General features: G+C 40.1%; 1 protein-coding gene across 2 annotated transcripts in view; it reads left to right on the forward strand.

Annotated features, from left to right (window-relative positions):
- LOC106928326 (adenosine kinase-like) overlaps positions 1 to 22,047 on the forward strand; it is a 165,708-nt gene that overhangs the window by 12,176 nt on the left and 131,485 nt on the right. For both annotated transcript variants that reach the window (XM_015004500.2, XM_015004502.2), the window contains exon 4: positions 6,946 to 7,024. In XM_015004500.2, coding sequence (XP_014859986.2) covers positions 6,946 to 7,024 — 79 coding nt within the window. The remainder of the gene's footprint in view (positions 1 to 6,945; positions 7,025 to 22,047) is intronic.

Below are 22,047 nucleotides of genomic sequence, written 5' to 3' on the forward strand. Positions count from 1 at the left end.
TCCCTATGTTGGTGTTTGTTTACTCTTAACGCAGTTTTTCCTTCCTCTCAACTTAATATTCCTCGATTCTGCATTTGTCTACTTTACCAAAACTGCAGGGCACACCTTGTGAAACTTGTGAATTTGTCGTAACCTTTTCAGTGATCTTTACTTCACTAACCTGCTAAACCTGTGGCTGAACATTTTTTCCTTCCATTTAACTTTCCATAAATGTGCTTTCATACTAGACTTGATGCACACACTTTTATAGCTCTTACATTTTGGGACTTACCCTTATTGTGGAGGCTGTCAGTGACTGACTGGTGGACTACTACTGCCATAGCACACCGTTTCTGTATTCAAAGTTTTGCTTTATTTGCTTTTTTTTGTAATATTCTTATTATCTGAGAATCTAAAGTTTGGGGCTTTTATTACTGTTGAGCCATAATTATCAAAACTGCAGCGACTCTTTGTAACGTGCGAGTTTCACTTTCTGCATTCGAGTACAGAAATACACTTACTTTTCCAGTTTTCCTAATTGAATGAGATGCATTGCAGGCCACGGTACCTTAATCATGTCAACATCTTGGAGCCTTTGTGCAAATCAACATTCACTTCACTTTATTAGAAGATGTCAGAAGACGAGGAACAAGGCCTCAGTCGACGTCTGAATCGTGACTCATTTGTGTTCAGCGCTTTTATGCGCCTCAGTCTTCGCCGTCTACTCCCATCATGCCCTAATGTTCCAGTGATAAGAATGCCCTATTCATTCTGCGTTCCTCACCGGTTGCTACAGAGAGAAGAAGAAAAAAACAAAACAAACGGAGTGCGAGAGAGAGAGAGAGAGAGAGAGACTCTACAGGCATTGAATAAAAAGCACATCTATTTCTAAGAGGAGCACACGGTAGAAGATAATTATTGATTTGAAATAAGAAAAGATAAGGCTCAACCTTGAGCAGCTCAGCGATAGCACACAGAACAGAATAATTAATGGGCCTGTCTTGTGTCGGGACAAGCTTTCACACTGAGACGAGCGTATTGATTTTAAACAGATAAACTGCGTAACCCTTTGTGAAGGGTTTGACAAACAATTTAATTGGGGGGAAAAAACAACAATATTCCTCACCCTTTCCATCTCCCTTTCATCACGGCCCTGAGCTGTTTTTTTTTTTTTCTCCCCTCCGCCTGACCTATGGAAACAATTACTGCACATCAGGCCTTGTTCTGCCTCCAGACTACCAAGCGAGGCTGGTGTAGGATGTATGCACTGATTGGGGAATCTAATCAATGGTGGAACTTGTCTCCGCTCCAGATGCCTGTGTTGAAACTGGGATTACCAAAGCCTTTTAGCTGCCTCTGTCAGATAGAGAGAAGATGGATCTGCCTGTTTTAAAGGTACCTGCCTAGTATAGTTGAAGCAGAGATAATTTAGTGCTCCTGTACGACCCACCTCCTTCCTAATACCCCAAGGAGAGCACCAAAAGCCCCTCATTTCCCCCCTAACCTTTCCTCTTGTCCTCCCCTGATTAGCGATAGTCGCCGTTTGATCATGTTTTCCTGCCTGTCCTTGTGATTTGTAAGCTGTTTAAACGCGAACGAGGCAATTAAATGGGGAACGAACGGCGGCGCGTAGGAGAGTGGGTGCCGCGGTGATCATTAACAGCGAATTACCCTGGTGCGCACTCAAACACTCGGGAGGACTTTCAGGCAGACCACTCCGGAGAATCCAGATCCAATCTTACCATTGATTAACCGAGACTTGTTCTTCCTGCGAAATCACTCGACTGGGATTTTAGGGCACTCATCTGGTCTTATCGAGATAGGCTAACATCAAAGGCGAATGAAGAGGGAGTCGGTAAATGGGCTCACTTTGCCCTCCACGTAAGAGACTTTGAGGAGCAAATCTTGAATTATTGCCTCATGTAAATAATGTACTTGGCTTGTTTTTCTTGTTCTTTTTTAAGAGGGGGTTAAAAGAAACTCATGAGTGACTCAAAGCAGAGAACACTCAAAGTACTTTGGAAGCTCTCATATTTCCCTTGATGGGAAACAACGTTGGGGGCTCCGTCCCCAGGAATGTAAACAGCACAATGATCCCGACTTGTTTGATCTCCCCTGCATTTACAGATGTGTTAAGCTGAGGAAGAATCATGGTGCTGCACTGCAAAATCCTCTGAATAAAAATATTTTATGCAGACTTATTACTCTAATTGGGATACGACTCTGATTTAGCCTGCAGCACCCTCCACATTTATTGGCCCATCTGGTAAAGATGTCAGAGACGCATTAAAATAAATGAAATTGTTCTTTGAGTTGCATAATCTCACCAAAACATTGACTGCAGTTTTTATAGTGAGATTTTTTTTGAGCCCACTTTGCCATCCTCTTCATCCTTGTACACAATGGCAAAATAAACTTAGGTTCTCATCGGGTCTTTTTAGTTCCAGTTACTATAAGGTGTTTTTTTATTGCTCTAACTGTAAATATGTAGAAATATAGTAGCTTTTAACTTGTGGCAAGTTCTACACATGGTATGTTTTACCAAGTCTGGAGATAGTGCTGAAGGATATATCTCCTGTACAATGTTTTTTGTGTGGATTAGGCATTAGTACGTACCCATTCTGGGAAAATGTTGTCTTATTTAATCCACTCTATCTCTGAGCAACTTTAGACAATTAGCCATTTTCTTGTAGCCATTTATTCTCACTGGGGTTCTGGTTATTCTGAGCATACAAAGACCTTCCACAGGATGTGTCTTTTAACCATGAATCAGTTCACACTTGCCTGGGGGATGATTTTAGGAGAATAACCAGAAACACCAAAACTTTCAATCACAGTTCCATTGCTGAGTGTTGCTATGATGTTAATGATTATGATTAACTTACATTTTTCTGATTCGGTCGTTTTATTTCCTTCATCACAATCTCTACACACCATTCATTGTGAGCTTTATCACATTGGCCACCTGCTGTTTACATAATGTTTTGGCATGGAGGGCTGTAATATCGGCATGTGAAATTTGCTTCGATTTATTTCGATTTATTTTAAACCGAATTGAATACACACACAAAAAAATGTCTATATTACATTTTTTACTATAGAAACTGTCGGGGCGAGGATTTTGTTGGGAAGAAAAACCCTCAGCATATTACAATACACTGTATTTTAATTCACTTTCATTTAATTCATTTCACATTGGAAGATATGAGAAACAAAATGTACATTATACATGTGGCTCAGGCTCATTTTTAACTGGCAGTTGGCTGGACTGCCCTTGTTAAATAACACAAACTGACCATACATTAGTGGAATGCGTGGCATGGTTGAAATTGTTCCTCCACTGAACGACACCGGCAGCTTTTAAAAGCTGAGGTTAGTAGCTGAGGACATTTTGTTCAAAACAATTTCTTTCTCTCTGCTCCCTCCCATCGCTTAGTCGGCTCAGGCTGCAGTAGATGGAAAGGGATTTTCTACCCCTAAATGGCCATGGGGGCCGTTTACGGTGTCACTACTGTGGGATCACATGATGTTTGAGGGTGTAAAGGTCTCGAGGCAGCTGCTCCTTTTCGGATGGGATTTTTCGAGGCTTCCAAGAGCAGGGCCCCATGCTGTCTGCACTGAAAGGTGGAGCAAATAGTTCTAGTGGGAAAAAAAAAAAAAAAAAAGACCCTCAAATCCTCTGAAGCTGTGTGTCTATTTGAAATGGGTCTGGAGTCCCTCGGCTCCCTTCATGTTATAAACACCCACAGTGCTCAAATTCTTCTTTTGTCAAGGAGTCAAAACAGGTGTCTCAGGAACAATTTCCCCCCCTCCCGGTTAGCATATTTTCCACTTGTAAGGAAAGTTTTTTTTATTTATTTTTTTATTTTATATTATTCAGAGCACTCTGCCCTGGGTAGACTCGTTGCCTTGAGACATGATCTGTAGACTTTCTTTGAACCAGTAAAGGTTACTTTCACACCAGCTCAAAATTCGGCCATGCTTAGTTAAACCAGGTTGAACCAGGAGTATTGAACTTCTCTGACTCCTGCATGTTGGTAAGCCACGATACACTTTGCATACAGATCACACTTGTCTTTGAACTATATTTACAACAGATGCATGTTTCACTGAATGAAATGTAGGCGCTCCGCTTCACATCCTGCATCCCTGAAAATATCTTTAAATCTTAAAATGCCTGGGAACACAACCTAACTGTTCCGGGAATACACACAAGCATCTCTACAGGAAGCTTTTTTTTTTTTTTTTAGTCTAATTATTTAAAGTGAAATTACACAGCCACCAGTGGAGATGTGGTGGTTCACTTTAATGTTTTAATGTCATTTCATTATTTTGCCCCTGGTGTAGACACACTTCAATTCAAAGTTGAGTGGGAGCCAGACACCTCCTAACATGCCATAGCATCTTGACTGTAGTTCGGTCAATTATGTTAGTGGGGTGGACACGTTTCTGTAGCTCGCCCTCTGGGAGCCTGTTTGTGTGAACGATGTGGAAAATATACACATTCCAGCTTCATAGATAATAAGCATCTAATAAGCATCTATCTTTGCAGCTGAGCTTTGCATCACATTACGCGGAAGCACAGTCGCTATTGATGTCTGAAATGGCATTACGAAGGGATGAAACGAAATGTACGGAAACTCTCTTAGTGTTTCTCTGCAGGCCAGAGTGTGTTCCTGTGCCTCGCGTTGGAAAACTCCCATGATTGTTTTCTGCCCGTTCCTCAGGGTAATGGAGCCTGTTTTCTTTTGTTGTTGTTGTTGTTGTTGTTGTTGTTGTTGTTGTTTAGTCTGTTACTGTCACTTTTAAACTTTTTTTTGACATGGTTTAGACATAAAATATTTCGTCAGAGGTGGACTCTCCCTAAATACTTTCCCTAGTTATGTACGCAAGGAAACTATAAAAGCTATTTATTTAATAGACCTGAAAGCAAAAGCCTATGAAACAGCAGCACATTGTGCCTTATTAAAGATTAATAGCTGCTTTTACATGTTGTATTGTTTTGAAGAAAGCAGATCGTGTTTCTTACATTGAACTTTTACTGCTCAGCCTGATTTAATACAGGATGGCTAACTATAACCACGTGTGAACGATTCTTCTTTTGCTTTATACAGGCTGACATTTTGACCCCAGTTGCCCTCTTTTTACTTTTTATCTGTCAAATGCTATCTATCCATCTTGTCTTTAATGTTAATTTTGATATCATTTCTTGTAATTCTTTGAATTGCCATGTGCACAGCTAGTGTAAACAAATGAACTTGACAAAGTTTTCACGGACTACAGTTGCTCTTTATAAGGTTTTTAAGCCTTTTCCAGTAACTTGCAGGTGACTAATTAGTAGCTCTTATCAAGTCACACCTGCGTGTCTTATAATGTGATAATTATTGAGAAAGCTGTTTTATAACCACAGCACAGGTGTTTTTAAAGTTATAGGTGGCCTAGAGGCATGTGGTTTCTGCAATACATAGCATTTTGCATAAAGTCTAATGGTTCAAGTTAGGTTTTTTGGCCTTCGTGCCGCTCTTCCACAAAGACCAGCTTTGTGGAGTGCATTAGTTATAGTTGAGCCGTTGATTTTTGCAGCTCTTCCTGGTTGATTTTCTGGTCATTACTGTCTTTGTCCAGTCGATTAGTTTAGCTAATGTTCTTGTAGTTTTGCATTTGAGGCTAACTACATTTTCAAGCGACCTTTGAGGTCTTCAAAGCCTGGTTTATTGTTTAGCCCACTTTAGAAATAGAGCTCTAGAGTTTAGTAAGGAGTAACAGAGTAAAAGGTCTTATAAAAAAAACCCCATTAAAAATAAGTCCTTCCACTGCACAATTATTCTCAACCTTGGTTTGTCTGTCACAGATCTCAATACATATGTTTAAGTTGGTGTTTGTGTCATGAAAGAAATGTAAAAACATTCAGTGGGGTTGAAATCTTTTGCCTCATAGAACTAAAAGAGATAGAATAGAGGTGTCCTTTTATTGTCCCATTGTGGGAAAGTTTGGATGTAGCAGCAGGAAAGTGACATTCACACAAAGATAAAGATTGAGAATAAAATGCTGTACAGCAAGGGTAAAAGTACAAAATTTGTGCAGTTAAATTATTTTTATTAAAATCTAACATGCTTCGTTCCAAATAAAGGTGCAACAGAGTAGGAAAATAAAAAAAACAAATACAAAATGTGCATGTGTATTTGTGTATTAAAAAATAACACACTACACTGCAAAAAACACAATATCAGCAAGTACTTTTGGTCTAGTTCCAGTGAAAATATCTTAGTACACTTAAAATAAGGCAACACTAACTTTTCAGCATGAAGTATTAACTTGTTTTAAGTCAATAATTCCTGAATATTGATGAAAAAAGTACTAGTTATAAGTGACATAATCTGCCAGTGGAACAAGGCATTTTAAGATTGAGAAGAATGTTTTGTAACCTGTCACTTCACTTGTAACTAAAACTTTTTCATCAATATTAAGAAATTATTGACTTAAAACAAGCTCCTATATTGTGCCAAAAAGTTTCTTGTAGGCTAGTTTTGTTTTATTTTAAGTGTACTAAGTCACAAACACTTAAGATTTTGTGTTTTTGTAGTGTTTTTACCAGAAGTGTGAATAAAATTGTACAAGCAACAGATATGAGTAAATATCAACAGGAAGCTGTTGGGAGCAGTGATAGTTATACGGTGTTACAGCTGCTTGGAGGAATGGTCTGCGGTAATGCTCCTTTGTGCACTTAGGATGCAGCAGTGTGTCATTGAAGGAGCTCTCCAGCTTAGTTCATTCGGGGGGAGACATTGCCCAACAGTGATGGTATTTCAGTTAGACTCCTTCTGTCTGCCACCTACACTGGGTCAAGGGAGCATCCTATGACAGATGCAGCTGCATATTTTCATTATCCTGCATATTAATGAAATTGGGATCTTGGACAAATAAGCCTAAACTTCACATTGACTGACGGGTCTGCTCTTATTTCAGGTTTGAAGAAATTGTCAAGAGAAACAAAGTTGAATACCACGCCGGTGGCTCTACCCAGAACTCAGTGAAAATCGCTCAGGTTAGTCATCTTTGGCTCTCTGCGGTGTGCCTGAATGTGTTTTGAATATACAGTGGTACGGCTGTAACCTTAGATTTGTCGGCCCGGCAGCCCTGGGAATACACAGCATAGCTGTGCGGCACATTGACACATTACAGCTATGGCTGTTGCGAATTCATCAGACCTGCCACGGAAAAGGGAAAGGCGGGGAGGATTAATAATATTTACAGTGTTATCTAGTTGGCCTAATTTCCTGAGACATATCAAGCATCAATTAGAGAGAATTACAAGTAGATGCAATTAACGTGTCACAACAAATTATATCCAACAAACGCTGATCTTCTCCCTGGCTGTTAGACAGATTTGTGCATCTAAAAGAAATTGGTGATTGTTCAAATCTAAAATGACAATCTGAACTTTAAAAGATTATTCACTAATTCCTCTTTCTCTCTAAAGTGACTGCAGCAAGTCTTTGAATTTGACATGCAGTGATTAGCTGCTGATAAGGCTTGGGTCTGCTCACAGTAAACAAAGAAAAGGCATCCAGCTGAAAAATAATTCCCTTCCAAGGAGGGAGAAATGAGTTCAGAAGCTAATTGAGAGGCTGATGCCTGTGAAAAGCAGCAAGTCTTTCTTGTCTGTGCGTGTGTGTACGTGTGCGTGTGTTTTTTTTTGTTTTTTTTATTTTATTTTTATTTTCCGAGCGTGTTTGTTCGGCGTGCAGAGTTTGCATATATATGCCCATGTGTGTGTTTGTGTGTATTTATCAAAAGATAGAGACAGAGCTGGGGAAAAGAAAGTAGGCAGGCCCTGAGGCTGCCACCATCTCTTCGCTTTAGAGACAGTAAACATCTTTTAAAAAGAGACGCCTAGCTGTGCACCTCCATACAAACACTCTTTAATTATCAAGATCATAAGCCTTTGCTTAAAACTCGGTCTCTTACAGACGTTAAATGTCAACGAGATTTTACTCTCTGGGCAACGACTCCCACCCTCCCCCCATTTTAAATCCTCTGCCTGCTTGATGCAAGGCTGAGCTCTTTTTTTTTTTTTAACTTCTTGAAATATAATCGCTAAATTTTCCTGCAGGAAGCCATTTTCTTCTCCTATTTGTCTTGCAACTGAAAAGACATATATATTATATTCGGTGTGATCTTTCCCTGTTAAGACATCGATGTTGACAATGATTGTTTCATCTTTTATTTAAGCGCACACTGCAGGAATTGCCCCCGAGCTGCAGATCAAGTCCCATGTGAAATTAGATGGCAAAAGAGATTTTTATTGCCGGCCCTTGAAGACTAAGAAGGACCCGTCATGGCCCCTTCTCCTCTCCGTGCCCTGAGAGAAGTGCTCAGTGAACTAAATTGGTCTCATAACGGCATAGCAGGCCCTAGTCAAATGTTATTCTACTCTGTTTATTTGGATATTTACCCCCTTCTGTGTGAAGATGTAGAGCTGATTCTGAAAAGCTCGAGATAACAAGAGTGTTTTCGTCCCGCACCCCGAAGTCTCAGAAGCTGTTTCTGTCAATATATACCTTCAAGCGCTGACTTTTTCCACATTTCACTTTGAGTTTATAGTGTTCTTTTATGAAAAAAAAAAAAAAATGTATAATGCATAACCAGCTCCCGGATTATCACATTGTAGCACCTGCAATATGTGAAACTTCAAACCCTCGCTGTATTGTGGAAGCTGAACCTTCAAACACAAATGATATGCACCGCAGCACTGAATCCACATCAAAGGGGCCCGGCGACTAAATGAGATGCTCGATCCAGGGGCAGGTTTGCTCACCATCGACCTGCTGGAGGAGGGAGAGAAGTGTTCAGAGGCTTTGCACAGGAATCGTTGTACACGCTGGGAAAAACCCAAGGTGTGGGAGGATCAATGCCTTCGCCTGTAGAACTCATACTTCCCTTCAAAAACCCAGCCAGCTCATCCGAGGCTGTGATAGGTTAAATACTGCTGTTTCATCCAAGTTAAGATTTCAAGGAAAGCCTTTACCTCAGCTTGCGGAAAATGCAGAATCGATGCTGATTGGATTTGGGTAAATGAAAATTGACCAAGAGGAAGGTTAGAAGGGATACAGGTCCTTACAGAACCGTTCATAGCCTTTGAGCTTCTTCACATGTTGCCACGTTGTAACCTAAACTTCAGTGTGTTTTACTGGGTAGAACACTGAGACGTTTTGAAAGAAAGAATTAGTTTCTGTTCTTCTTTGAAAAACCTCAAAAGAGCTATTTTCAATTCTTTTCGCAGACCCTCAATTTGAAAATTGACTGAATTAATCGAATGTATTAAAATGTTTGGATATGTCCAGGAAATAGAAAATTGAGAGGGGAAAATCTTTGATCTTCCAAATCTTTTTCAAGGAACAAAAATGTAATATTGCTTGACAAATACAGTTGTTTTGATGTGGATTCATACATATATTATATGCATAACATTATATTCTCCATTTACACCTGTATTTTGTTATTTTACCCATCAATATTTTGTTTTTTGACTTGAGGACTGAGTGCACTCACTTTATCAAAATAAAGAGTCAATTTTCCGATTTTTTTTTTTTTTTTTTTTTTTTTTGGTTTAAGTTTCAGATCCAACTGAAACTGTGGTTCCAAAACTAGTACTTGTTGGAATGCCAAACAAATGGCTATTTTGTGGAAATTTTACCAACAAAATATTGCAACAGTATCCAAGTAAAAAAAAAAACAACTTTGCATAAAACTAAATTAAAGTTTAGAAGTTACAGATTTTGCAATTAGTGGAAATGAGTTAATTCAGTTGCCAAAAAAAACAAAAAGCTGTAGGCCAAATTAAAAAAAATAATAGGTCAGTGTTCATATCATGACTATGATTAGCAGAACCTACAGATAAGATATATAGATATTTTGTACTCAAAACAACTAGAAGTATCTAAAATTAAGCAAGATGCTACCTCCACCATGTTTCATCATGGGGATAGTGGGTTCAGTGTAGCCAGACATAATTTTTTTTTTCCATGGTTTGGTCTCTGAACAAAAAACTTTCATTTTCAATCATTTCAACAACTTCAACAACAACTTTAGTTTTGTCCTCTATTAAGGCTAGAATTATACTTTTTTTTTGTCATTCATGCCCTTATGCATGTTCAAGTTAGCATCTGTGACATTGCATGGCTCTCTCAAAGCAGATTCATTATTACATGTCCACATTCCTTGCTGCACACAAGTGCTCCTGAATAAGCCTTAGATCTTGTTTCGATCAAGTCAGTGAACCCACATGCACGTAGAGCTATCTGGCTCTGATTCTTTGTAAGAAAGTGTTCCAGTATGATAGAAAGTGGGGAGGGGGGAGGAAGGAATCGGAGGTTGTTGCCTTTGCCCTGGCTCTAACAAACACCATGCCCTGTGGGGCCATCCTACATAAAGGCTTACTTACTGAACGTTGCAGGGCTGTAAGGTAACAAAAACCAGCCTGGTGTTGCCTGCTCAAATGCAGCCACACACATCAAAAGGTCTGGGCTCAGATAGAGCGCAGTGGAAAACAACAATCATATATTTTTTTCCCCCCAGTTATTTACAAAGCTGGAGGGAGGAGGAGAAGAAAATGTGGCTTTTCTGAGCATGTGATCCAAATTTTGGTACTTCTGAGCACTCGTGGTGTTTATCACAGGTGACAGAATTGGTGGGGGAGGGGGGGAAGTCAGTTGACTGGAGGGGCTGTATCAAGAAGCACAGTCGATTCATTTAGACAGAACATCAAAGTCCTCCAACAGCTCCTAAGGGCCTGGAGATTGAAGTCTGAGCAGAGACAGGCTCACGGGGAGTTATTGCTGCTGTGAGTGAAGTGGATCCTGCTCTGACTGCCTCATGTAAACCATGCGCTCTCATTAGGGTCCCCACAAATCAACACCATTGACATATTGTTTCTTTTGACTCTAAGCATGCTTCATGCGCATTTACCAAACAGACAAATAGCTTTGTGCAAGCGCCCCAGCTATAAATGTGTCACAGAAACGTATGATTAATTATGCGTTCTCTCCTCTATTTAGGTTTGTGCATTTTTTGCAGTCTACATAATCAGTCCACTGTGATGTCTTAATTATTGTTTAGAGAGCAAAGGCTTTTGAAAAATCTGCTGTCTCTGTCACGGTTATGATGCCTGTTTAACATTTCCTGAGACTTGGTCAGTCGTGGAACGGCTGAGTGGGGCCCAGCTCTGGTCGTTGGCTCTGAGCTCCTAATTGGAAACGCATGTGCGCCACACTGTTGAAAGTCGTATTCAAATAACAGGAAAAAGTCCCACAGCACCACTTGACTTTGAGAAAGTTCCTCACCAGCTCATATTTTCTTGCAGGAGAATACTCCAACTGGTTTTGATGTCTCATTGAAGGCGGTGACTTATTTCTCTGGGTGAAAATGTTCCATGACCTAATGTTTGGCTTTTACCGCTCGTTTTGTTAAATAAATAAAGAATGGCAAGTTGCCTCAGTTTGAATGAGCTGAATGAAGAAATGCCTACGTCTGGTACCACTTAAAGAAAAAGAGGACAGTTAAGGAGAAAGAGTGGAGCTTTTGTGTTCGCGCTGTGTGACTCGCCGTTCAAGAGGGATGTACTTATATACGCTAAAAGGAGGCATTTATAATTTTTCTGCCACTTTCTGTTTTTTCTTTCTTCTCTCACACTTAATGATCTGCGTTAGAACAAATCTTCTTTGTCTAGAAGTGACCTGGGGGACGTTTGAGTAACTTGATGCTGGCTCATTCTCAAGTTTCTGTTTTTTTTTAATTTTTTTTTATCAAATTAAGAGAGTTTATCCAAGCAGAAATTGCAGCGCAGCTGCGTGGAAATGAGCACGCTAATAACTGATTAAGACCTTGATCCAGTGACCTGGATCAAAGTTTCATGCCACAGAAATAAACCCTGTGAAGTATTTGTCTGCTGTTACAGTCAAGTAGACGGCTCTAGTTAAGGCCAGTTATTAGGTTTAGGGGGCAATCGCTTTTTCACACAAGTAGGTAGGTTTGTATTTATTTTTTTTCTCCCTTAGACTTTGATTAATATCTAAATTGGTTAGATGTTCTGAAACACTTAAAAGGGAAGGTATTGTGTAAAATAATTTTTTTTATTATATTATAATATTATTCCTTCATCAAACACATACCTGGAATGTCGCTTTAATTCTTTCAGGCTTTTTTTTGTTGAGAAATCCTTGATTCTCCCATGGCAACCATTCAGGGGTGCCTGAATGCTTCCTCTCACAAAGCCACGCCCCTTTTCACTTAGCCCCGCCCATTTTCACAAAACTCCTCCTCCCAGATCAACAAAATCCTGAAGGTGGAGAGTGTGAAAGACTGTCTCTTTAATTAAAGCGACAGAGGCCAATTTCAAGATATAAATTTAAGCTATTTTCTCTACATACATCATTTTTAGAACTATCAATCCTTTGATAGTTATAAAAGTTAACATAGTTATTTAATGGTGCATAAGTTTGACATACATGCAAAACGAAGAGCAGTCAGCTCTCTTTGCCCCAGTTCTTTTACATAAAGTCCAGTGCCACCATTTCCCCTTGATATTTGTAATTGCTCCGTTTTGTTTGCTATCTTGGTTTTGTCTCCGTGATCTCAATGGGCAAAGCTGGGTAAATATTGGAAAATATTTGAAAGGATGAATATAAAAAAGGACAACCCTTTTGTTTGTTTTAAGACGGGCTAATTGCAGAAGCACCGTCGGCATCCAGTCTGAGCTGTTTTATGGCAACGGTGTCTTGTTGTTTCCCTCCCATTAAAAAGCAGTGAAAAGGTCACAGTCTGTTGAGCTCGTCGTGAGAGACGCATGAATCCAAATGGATTTTTTTGTCCCTTTCATCTCCACTCACTCTAAACATTCCAGGTGCACAAGTATGCACTCGAGGGGGGGGCGGACTAGTTGCCATTGTTTTTCCTCGGCATAAGCAGCAGAAGCGAAGAACGCCTCATTCGCTTTGATGAGCGGTGTGTTCATGCGTGGGCTTCAATGTCACCCGCCATGAGGCAGCTGTGAAGTCGCAGCTCATGTCTGCGGTGCCATTTACTCAATGATGAAGTGAGGAGATCTCAGTTGGTTCCACATTCACCTCCCCTTTTACACACTCACACGCTTTTACACACCCTGCCGGAGCATGTGTTCCCCCCACCTCAACTTGTATTGTGACTGTATGTCACAGCTAATACTAGCGCTCATTTAATCTCAAGCTCTGTGATCCCGACGATAAAGGTTGACTGAGCGATTACGCAAGGTTTTTGTCATTAACATCCGACAGGCATGACCTACAGCACCCCTCCCCTCCACCCCTTGTTTCTTTGCACAAAATAATTACCTTGATTTAATTTTCCTGTCAGATGCAGGATATTTTTGTTGCCCCAGCAAGAATCCACACAGTTTGCCGTATAGGTGACACGTCAACATCCCTGTTGAAGTTAATTTGCCATCAAATTTGCGACTTAATTCAAGCTGCCAAAGGGGAAGACATGGGGAGTAGATTGTAACTCATAAGTATGCATTGGAAAAGGGTGTTGATTAACATTGAGGGCTCGGGAGACAGACACACTAACTTGTATCATCTTGCCTCGCAGGCTGGCACTGGAATTGAATGTGATATCTCCTGTAACACGTCCTTGCTTTGAGTCCTTGGTTCCCGGCTCGGGAAGGAAGGCTGTATCGAAGAGTTTCCTGCTTCGTACGTGGCTTTTGTACTGCTGCTTAGGCTCGAGCCCAAGCTTTGAGAGCAATCTGACAGGACTTGTTAAAAGGGAAGTCTACAGATCTGGCAGCATTCACTAGTCAAACTACTGAAAGATGTTTAAAGCAGGACAATTAGTATGCTGCATGGCCTCTTAAATATTCTGTATTTAAGAAAAATATCTAGTGGTGTATATGTTTCCCCTTTAAATGTAGAAGAATAGCTGAGTGATGAAGTATGGACTACAACAGTAGGATTTCTAATAAGTATATCGAAGAAATACAGCATCAATTCTGCTTTGTGAGGACTTGGGTTGATGACATCACAAGAGGCAGAACACCTGAGCTGATCAGCTGGCTTTAGCAAACATTATGCCTGATGAGCAAATTTTGTTGTGTTTGAGACAATTTATACCATTTGTCAATCAACAACCCCATTTATTATATTCACGTGCTACAAACCTGTCCTACTTCCTTGTTGCATCTGTAAACAATCTACTTAAACAACTGCACATCAGTTTATTTTTCACAATTGTTTTCAGCTGTTCCACAGCGACATTTCATACACAAAGAAACAATGTGAATTTAATGTCCAAAACTTCAAAAATACCAAACGGCAAAGGGGCGAAATGACAAACACTTCTCTTGATATCTTAATGTAAGTTTGGAAGCACTGGATGCTCAACCTGTTGGTCTCCAGTGAACTCGAAACTATGAAGAAAAAACTGAAGCAAAAGTCAATGAAGAAAATGTGATACAGCGCCGCAACATTGAGCCCTTTAGTGTTGACTGCTCTGCTGCAGGTACATGGACAATGGGGGTAACTGGTAGCACAGCCTTGTTTTAATCTTTTCCAAATGTAAGAATCAATTGACCATCTTGGGATGAAAGTTTTACTCCTTGGGGTCATTGCTGCACCTGCTGAATACAAGCATGCACATTTAAAGGATGAATTTAAGTGAAAACATTGTAATAGGAAAAAGGGGGAAAATGCAAATACATTTATAGTAATGACTAATTTTACTTTGATTAAACAGGAAAATTAGAAAAGTCCACAGAAAAACTCAGCATGTAATGTTGTTCTTTAGGTGGCATAATGTATCCAAATAAGTTTGATCTTACAGACAAGACTTGCTATTCCCTTTAAAGGCAGGAACTTCAGAAATGTGTAAATTATGTGCACAGAGTACTGTTGATTGGTCTGAGACTGTAAACAATGTTTCATTAAACAAATCACCACTGGGATTATCTTCTCACACAGGTCAAGTAACGGCTGAATGAGCGAATGATTGTGCATTTTACACGACCGCCCTCCATTTTCATAAAAGTATTGAATAATGCCCCTCTCTCATATTTCCCCGCAGAATGCCTGTGGCAGTAGTATTTATTTGGCACATTCTCAGCATGCTCCCACTCTTGCGGTTGAAGTGTTGCATAGCAACTGAGGAAAAACAGCTTTAAATATTTTGCTTAAAAAGGTTTTAAGAAAATAAAGAACAGCCTGCAATTACTGTTCATTTCTCCCGAGTTCATAAGTTTAAGGAGCTGTAGAGTTGTGCCAAGCAATAAATGAAATACCAAATTAGGCTTTGTGTTGGCCTGGAAAAACATGAAAAACTCTCTGTGAGTCGAGTATTTTTTTTTTCTTCCCTCTTCTGCCAATTCGTTTGCATCTATTTCTGTTGTGTTTATTGAATAAATGCTGGCAGATGTCTGCACCTTCGCTAATTCACAACTGTTTTGAAACAGAGCTCGCAGGAGTTTTCAAAGTTCAGCCCGGCTCAGTTGTCGAGCCAGCCGAGTATATCCTTGACAGGATGGAAAAATGTGTAGGTGAGTGCAAATTTGAAGTGATGTGCCTCAGGAAAACGGATCGGGGATGGAGCGACAGGGATGGGGCGCATGTGGAGAGAGAGCAGGCTGGATGACGCACAGCAGGTGACAGACAGACACTAATAGTAATGGCTCTTATCAGTGCTTCGCTCGCTCCCTCTTTTCACATGGGCTCTGACATCCTCCTCCTACTCCACCCCCTCCATCTAGCGGGGGGTGCTGGGAGCTCGCTGGGTTGTGCAGCCCGTTCAGACGGAAACAGCCTGCCAAACACCGGTCCCCTCACATATAAATTGCATCATTAACATCGCCTAGATTATTCCAAGCTCTCCCACCGGGTTTATGGCAGCTCCGGCTCAACTTAACTATTTGACTCACTGAAGACATTCAGGTTTCCTGAGTGAGCGGCACTTAGATCTACTGTGAAACACACCAGTTTCATTCTATCTTTAGGGTTTAAACAAATCCAGAGGAAATCGAGCCTTATTATGTAGTGTAATGTGCTTTTTCTGTCTGGGGCTATAGCCTGTCGTGCTCACCAAAGGATGCGGGTCTGTGTCAACGTCAGCAGGGCCGGAAGTTATAATTCGCACCAGCTAGTTACAGATTTGTCGAGCCATACCTTCTTTCAAACATATATTTTAATCGTCTGAAATTAACCTCTACACCTGTCCATAACGTAAAACCCATCCATGGTGTGCACCTGTTTGTCCTTGAAGGATATAGACACAAAAAGCAAGTTTAATTGCTCCAATATCAAGATTTCTCCATTGACTACTAAGAAGGGTGTACATAATTTTGGTTGTTTTTAACTATTGATACATTGTTTTTAATATCTTTACAGAGAACTTTCTCATATCCCAAAAGAAATGTCTTAGTTTAATAAAAGTAGGTTTAAGACCTGTTGCAGTGTCTTTTCACGTCTGTTTAAAAAGACAGCCACAGCTGATCCTGAACGCTGCTTCCCTGTAGTTTAGAGTATGGACTTCAAAATACTTTTATTACTTTATAAATCACTGGATGGCTTAGGACCAAAAACACATTAAAGACCTGAACTTCCAGACCGCTCAGGTCTTCTGGTTCAAATCAGCTCTGCTTCCCCAGAGTGAAAGCCAAACATGGAGAAGCAGCATTCAATTTAAATTCTCCACTAATATGGGACAAACTTCCAGAAAACTACATGACTGCTGAAACACTGAGTTCCTTTTAAATCAAGGCTGAAAAACCCATTAGTTTAGAGATACTTTTGATTCCTAATATCTTGAACATTGATTAATTCTGTTCTGGATTGCAACGTGTTATTACTTGTCTTTATTTTGCCATTCTAATGTAATGTTTCTTTTTGTTTGTTTGTTTGTTGTGTTATGTTTTTATTAAGTAAAACACTTTGAACTGCTTTGCTGCTGAAAAGTGCTATACATATAGACTTGATTTGCGCGGAGCACAAATAATTTTGGGTTTAACTACCTCAACACCTGAAACCAGTAACCCAAGCTTGTTTTCTCGTGTGTGTAAAAAAGTAATTATAAGTCATATTCTTTATTTAAACAGGGAAATTCAAAGAATTCAGAAACTCTGCTGTAGCAATGAAAAATCAGAGACATCTATGCTCTATGCCTCTACATTTAAGCCCAGTTGACATCGCAGTAGAACAGGACGGATCTTCTTCCTCAGATCAGTCGACAATTAACTCTGTAACTCTGTAATTACTATCCGAGGTCAGGGTTAAGCTCGGAGCGAAAGGTTGGAGCAGCAAACATTTTTATATGATCCTCTTACGCTATTATCCTTCCTCACTCCTACAAGGTTTTACCTCATGGGGAGAATACATTACATAAAGCCCCTTAGCAATTACTCCTCCTCAATGAATATCTGCATGGTGTATAGTCCTGTGATTAATCTGGAATCCCCTCTGCCCCTGTCCAAAAGCAAGCCTCACTCTGCTTACCATGCAAGTTTCATTTTCACCTGAACAAATGGCTCCTTTAGAGAAAAAGTGCCAACCTTTCGCTTTTGCTTGCTGCTTGTTAGAAAAGAAAGAGAGGGAGTAGAGGGAAGGCACAACCTCCTGCAACAACAACAAAAAAACCGCCCCCCAAAAAACAGATACCCCAACAAGGAGAAAAAAGTAGGGGTGGGGTTAGGGTGGTTGGTGGTAGGGAGTATTTTTTGGGGGGGGAGGTAGAAGCTTAATAGGGTTGAATAAAGGAACATTTATTTTTGTGCTTTGGCCTGTAACAGCCTCAGGAAATAGCTCAGTCTCTTGATCGCGAGCAAATCCTATTAACTTACAGTGCTTTCACTCAGGGTAATGGGCTCCACCTCGAGACCTGGTAAAACACTTTTCCTCTCGGACACACTGATACTGGTGTCTGGAGGGCCCGGCGTTGGGTAGTCTAACACTTGGGCAGAGACTAATCAAGTCAAACAATCTGCCGCAACGGAGCAACACGGAGCGAGGATGTTGATATCCAGCGAGCTCATTCAACAGGCCCCTTCACACGTTCCTAACCCAATACCAAAAAGGATCAGAGCTCAGGATCAGCTCAAGATCAGGTTATTCGAGCCCCTGAGAATTGTAAAGCGATCCCCGAGCAGCTTTTGCTTTCTCAGGAGCGATCAGAGCTGTCGGTTCTGCTATACACTCCCAGGGCCGGGGCCAAAGGGAACTCCTGGGGTCTCCATTCATTCCTGTCCAGCGAGGGCAGGGCTGTGTGCGTCTGTGAAAGTGTTTGTACTGTGTGCGAGGAGAAAGTGAGAACAAGAAACTCAATTTACAGAAGGGGTAACCGCCATCCCCCGAAGCCAAATGGAAGAGAAACTCCAATATATTTCAGCGACAGCGCGCCTTAACCCCCACTTTATTTTCCGTCAAGAATTTGAGCGCTCAGAAATAACTACAGCTAGTTAAAGCTCTTGATTACTGTAATTATTATAGAGTGAAAACTTCGAGAGAAGTCAAAGCACAGCCACTCAAATTAAAAGAAAGCACCGTGCTCACAGCTATTTTATAAAATATTTTTACCAGTTGTATTTTTTTCAGGTTTTGCCACATTAAAATGACAAACTTTGATGTATCTTATGTGACATCAGTGCGTAAATAGTAAACAGAAGAAACATTACCTTTGTTCTTTTAAGTTTGCAGCATGCATTTGTATTCAGCTCCCTTTGCTCTGCTACCCCCAAACGAAATTAATCAAATTGTACTAAAAACTGCAATACCTTATGAACCACCTTTCACTGCTTTTACAGCTACAGCTCTCTGTTTGTTTAGATAGTAAGTAAAGCTTTATTTATGTAGAACCTTTCCATGCATCTAGATTACAAAGTGCTGTACACAAAATATAGAAAAGTACATCAAATAGTTGATTAAACGCAATTTTAAAAAGATTCGTTTTTAGTTTTTAAAAAGCTCAACACCGACCTCAAACTATTCCAGAGTCATGTGGATGTGAAAGTTCTCTCTGATGTATATGTCAGTGCTTGTAGATTTCAAGCCCTATAAGTGAGAGCAAACAGAGAACAGTGGTGTGACGTGTGACCAAATCAAACAAATCAAACTTGTTTGATTTGGTCAAAAGTCTGAAATAATGCTACTCAGCTTCGCGATTATTTGGCAGTGATTTTGTGACGTTAGGGCCCAAAGGGTTTTTTCAGGATTGTCCACATTAAACTTCGTCTTCCCAAGGAATTTGACCCGCATGTGTGTTCCCGTTTAGCTTAGGTAGGTGGCCATGGCTAACCAAATGTGTTTACAGTTGTTTTCATTTTTGGAGGGAACACTGCTCCATAAAATGCTCAAAACCTTGGACATTGTTTTATAACCTAACTCTGCTTTAAATGTTTCCACAGCTCTATCCCTGACCTGTCTTGCTGTGCTCTTTGGTCTGCATGATGCAGTTGTTCTCTAATATTCTCTAACAAACCTCCGAGACCTTCGCTGAACAGCTGCGTTTGTACTGAGATTAGATTACACACAGAACGAATCTACTAATAAGACGGCTTCTCGATGCGTCATTTTATTTTGCGAATAAAATGTTTTATGCGTAAAACATTTTTAAAACCATGTATTGCTTTGCCTCCACTTTTCAATCTGCTTTTTTTTTGTGTTGGTCTCTCACATGAAACCCCAATAAAATGCATTCAAGTCTTTGGTTGTAATGTGATAAAGAGAGGAAAGCTGCAAGGATTATGGATACTTTCGCAAGGCACAATGAGATCCCCCTTTGATGCTGGCATCATATTGTATATCTCAGCACACTTCAACATTTTAGTTTAGGTTGTCATCTTTGTAACCCTCCAAAGCCTCATTTGAACATTTCTTATCCATGTTAGATGCCAATTGACTCCACTGATAGATGGCCTCGGTCTGGCCCTCTCATAAATCTGTAGAATGGCATGTTCTCTCCTGTCACCATTACCCCTTGTGCCTGCTGTCATCCGCCTGTCTTATGTCGGCAGAGTTACAGTGTGCACCTGTCAGATACAATTTATGGCATACAATTTGTTGTGTAGCCAGGGAGTTGCAGTTTCTTGAGAACTTTTTCCTCCTTTCCAGTATTTGATTTATTCTATACATGAATACATTTACAGCAGCATTGCTGGCCAAGCACGAAAATGTGAAAAAAGTTTCATTTGGGAAGCCTTCCTAGTTCTCTGGACGACAAAATTAGGGGCCTTTTGAGCATCTTTCACTTACATTTTGTTTAATACAATAAAAGGAAATGATTTGCGAGGCAATTAGATGTTTGTTCTTTGTTATTGTTGCACGATCGCGCCTGCGTGCGTGCTCTCAGCGAGGATTATCGCCCCCAAAGAGGGAGAAGCGTTACAGAATGACAGCCTCTCATGTCGAACAAGTCAAGCTGATTCTGTGAATGCTGAAGAGGGTTCCCACCACATGTTCTCCTGTATGTTAAGGGAGCAGCGCTAACCTTGTTTTGATTTGCATCTCCTTAGCAATTAAGATAATATGTCGTAATTAGAATTTTAATGTACCACTGTGAGATTTTTTGATAATTACACCGAATTCTCTGCGGTGATTTTCTCTTTGCTTGCTTGTCTTCACAGATGAATTCATGGCTGATTAGATTGCTGCTCTAATCAGATTTGAGCTACATTGTGAAATATCTTCCCACATGTCTCTCTAGCTGAGTTTCTCGGTCTAAATGGTGAGCCGTTAACGGTTACGCGAGTTCACACGTTAGGAGTCTGACTGGAGGCAGGTCAGCCATGAACAACAGATAGAAAACTGCATGCAATTACCTCTAAAAAGTGACTCGCTTTGCATAGAGTTCCTTTCACCGTGTCTGAATTGCTCCGTCTTTTACTCCTGTGTTGAAGTATTGATGCCAAGCAGAATGACTATAAAGTTGGTGATACCATAAAGCGGAGTCACTTTCTTGATCATTCTCACTGCCTAATTTTGCTGTCGCACCGAAACAGGTTTATATTTTCTGTTCCCGGTTTTTCTTCCACATGGGAAGATCATTGGTGCTGCACTGCCTCCAATAACCATTTGATGCACTTGATGTCTGTTCAAAAGTTCATAAAATATAACTCGCATACACCACTGGCACTTTTATGAGCCTGAAATTGATTTGAGAGGATAGAAGTCCACTTTGATCTTGGTTCCTCTCAGACTATCCGTTACCTTTAACCTCTCAGCTAATTTTTTTTTATACACTATATATAAAAAATAAACGCGTAAAGAAAGTTATGTACTACAGGCAAGATACCTCACTGCAAAAATCTTGAGTTATCATGTTAAGGAACAAATGCTAACTGAACAGACTTTTGGATGTAGGTGGTTTTGAACTATTTTAAATCGTAATCTATGGGAAAGCTTGGTTCCTGGTATTTGGGTGGATTTTGCTTGGACAACTGCCAGATTTCGGAGCCACAAATCAAACTGCGCATACCTCATACCTACCATGCAGCAGAATGTACAGACACCACTGGCCTCTTGAGTTAAGACATATGCCTTTTGTAGTAAAAGTGGTTGGAAAAACACGACAGAGTTTAAATCCTTTCTGCAGTTTTTATATTCCAAAACAAACCCCTAATGGTCAGAACTGCTCACATATTCCCATTTGCAATACTGGAAGCAATGGAGCTCCTTGCAGGAATGAACGCCCTCTTTCCGCGCCTGAAGAATGTGACAAGATTGAGTTATAAGACTTTAAAATCAACAATAACAACAAAAAATCCCCAAATGTTTTGCTGTAGGTTTTAAACCACGATGATATTTTGTGGAATTTGTGATCAGGGTAGAATGATTCAGTCCACATTTGACTTGACTTGGATTTTGTTTTCATGCTTGACTCTGTATAAGGTTATCTTGTTGATGAAAAGGCTTTTTAATGTTTTCACAAAAATAGTTATGCTTTAATGGATATCAAGTTGTTCTGGATAAATAATCTGTGGATCATAAAATCCAGCTTAGAATCTTTTTAAAAACAACTAATCAAATGCTGATTCAGACACTTCAGTCGTCATTTTTAGCT

The sequence above is a fragment of the Poecilia mexicana genome, unplaced genomic scaffold (genome assembly GCF_051168715.1).
Source record: "Poecilia mexicana isolate PSO_F unplaced genomic scaffold, ASM5116871v1 scaffold_19, whole genome shotgun sequence".
In the NCBI taxonomy this organism is placed as follows: Eukaryota; Metazoa; Chordata; class Actinopteri; order Cyprinodontiformes; family Poeciliidae; genus Poecilia; species Poecilia mexicana.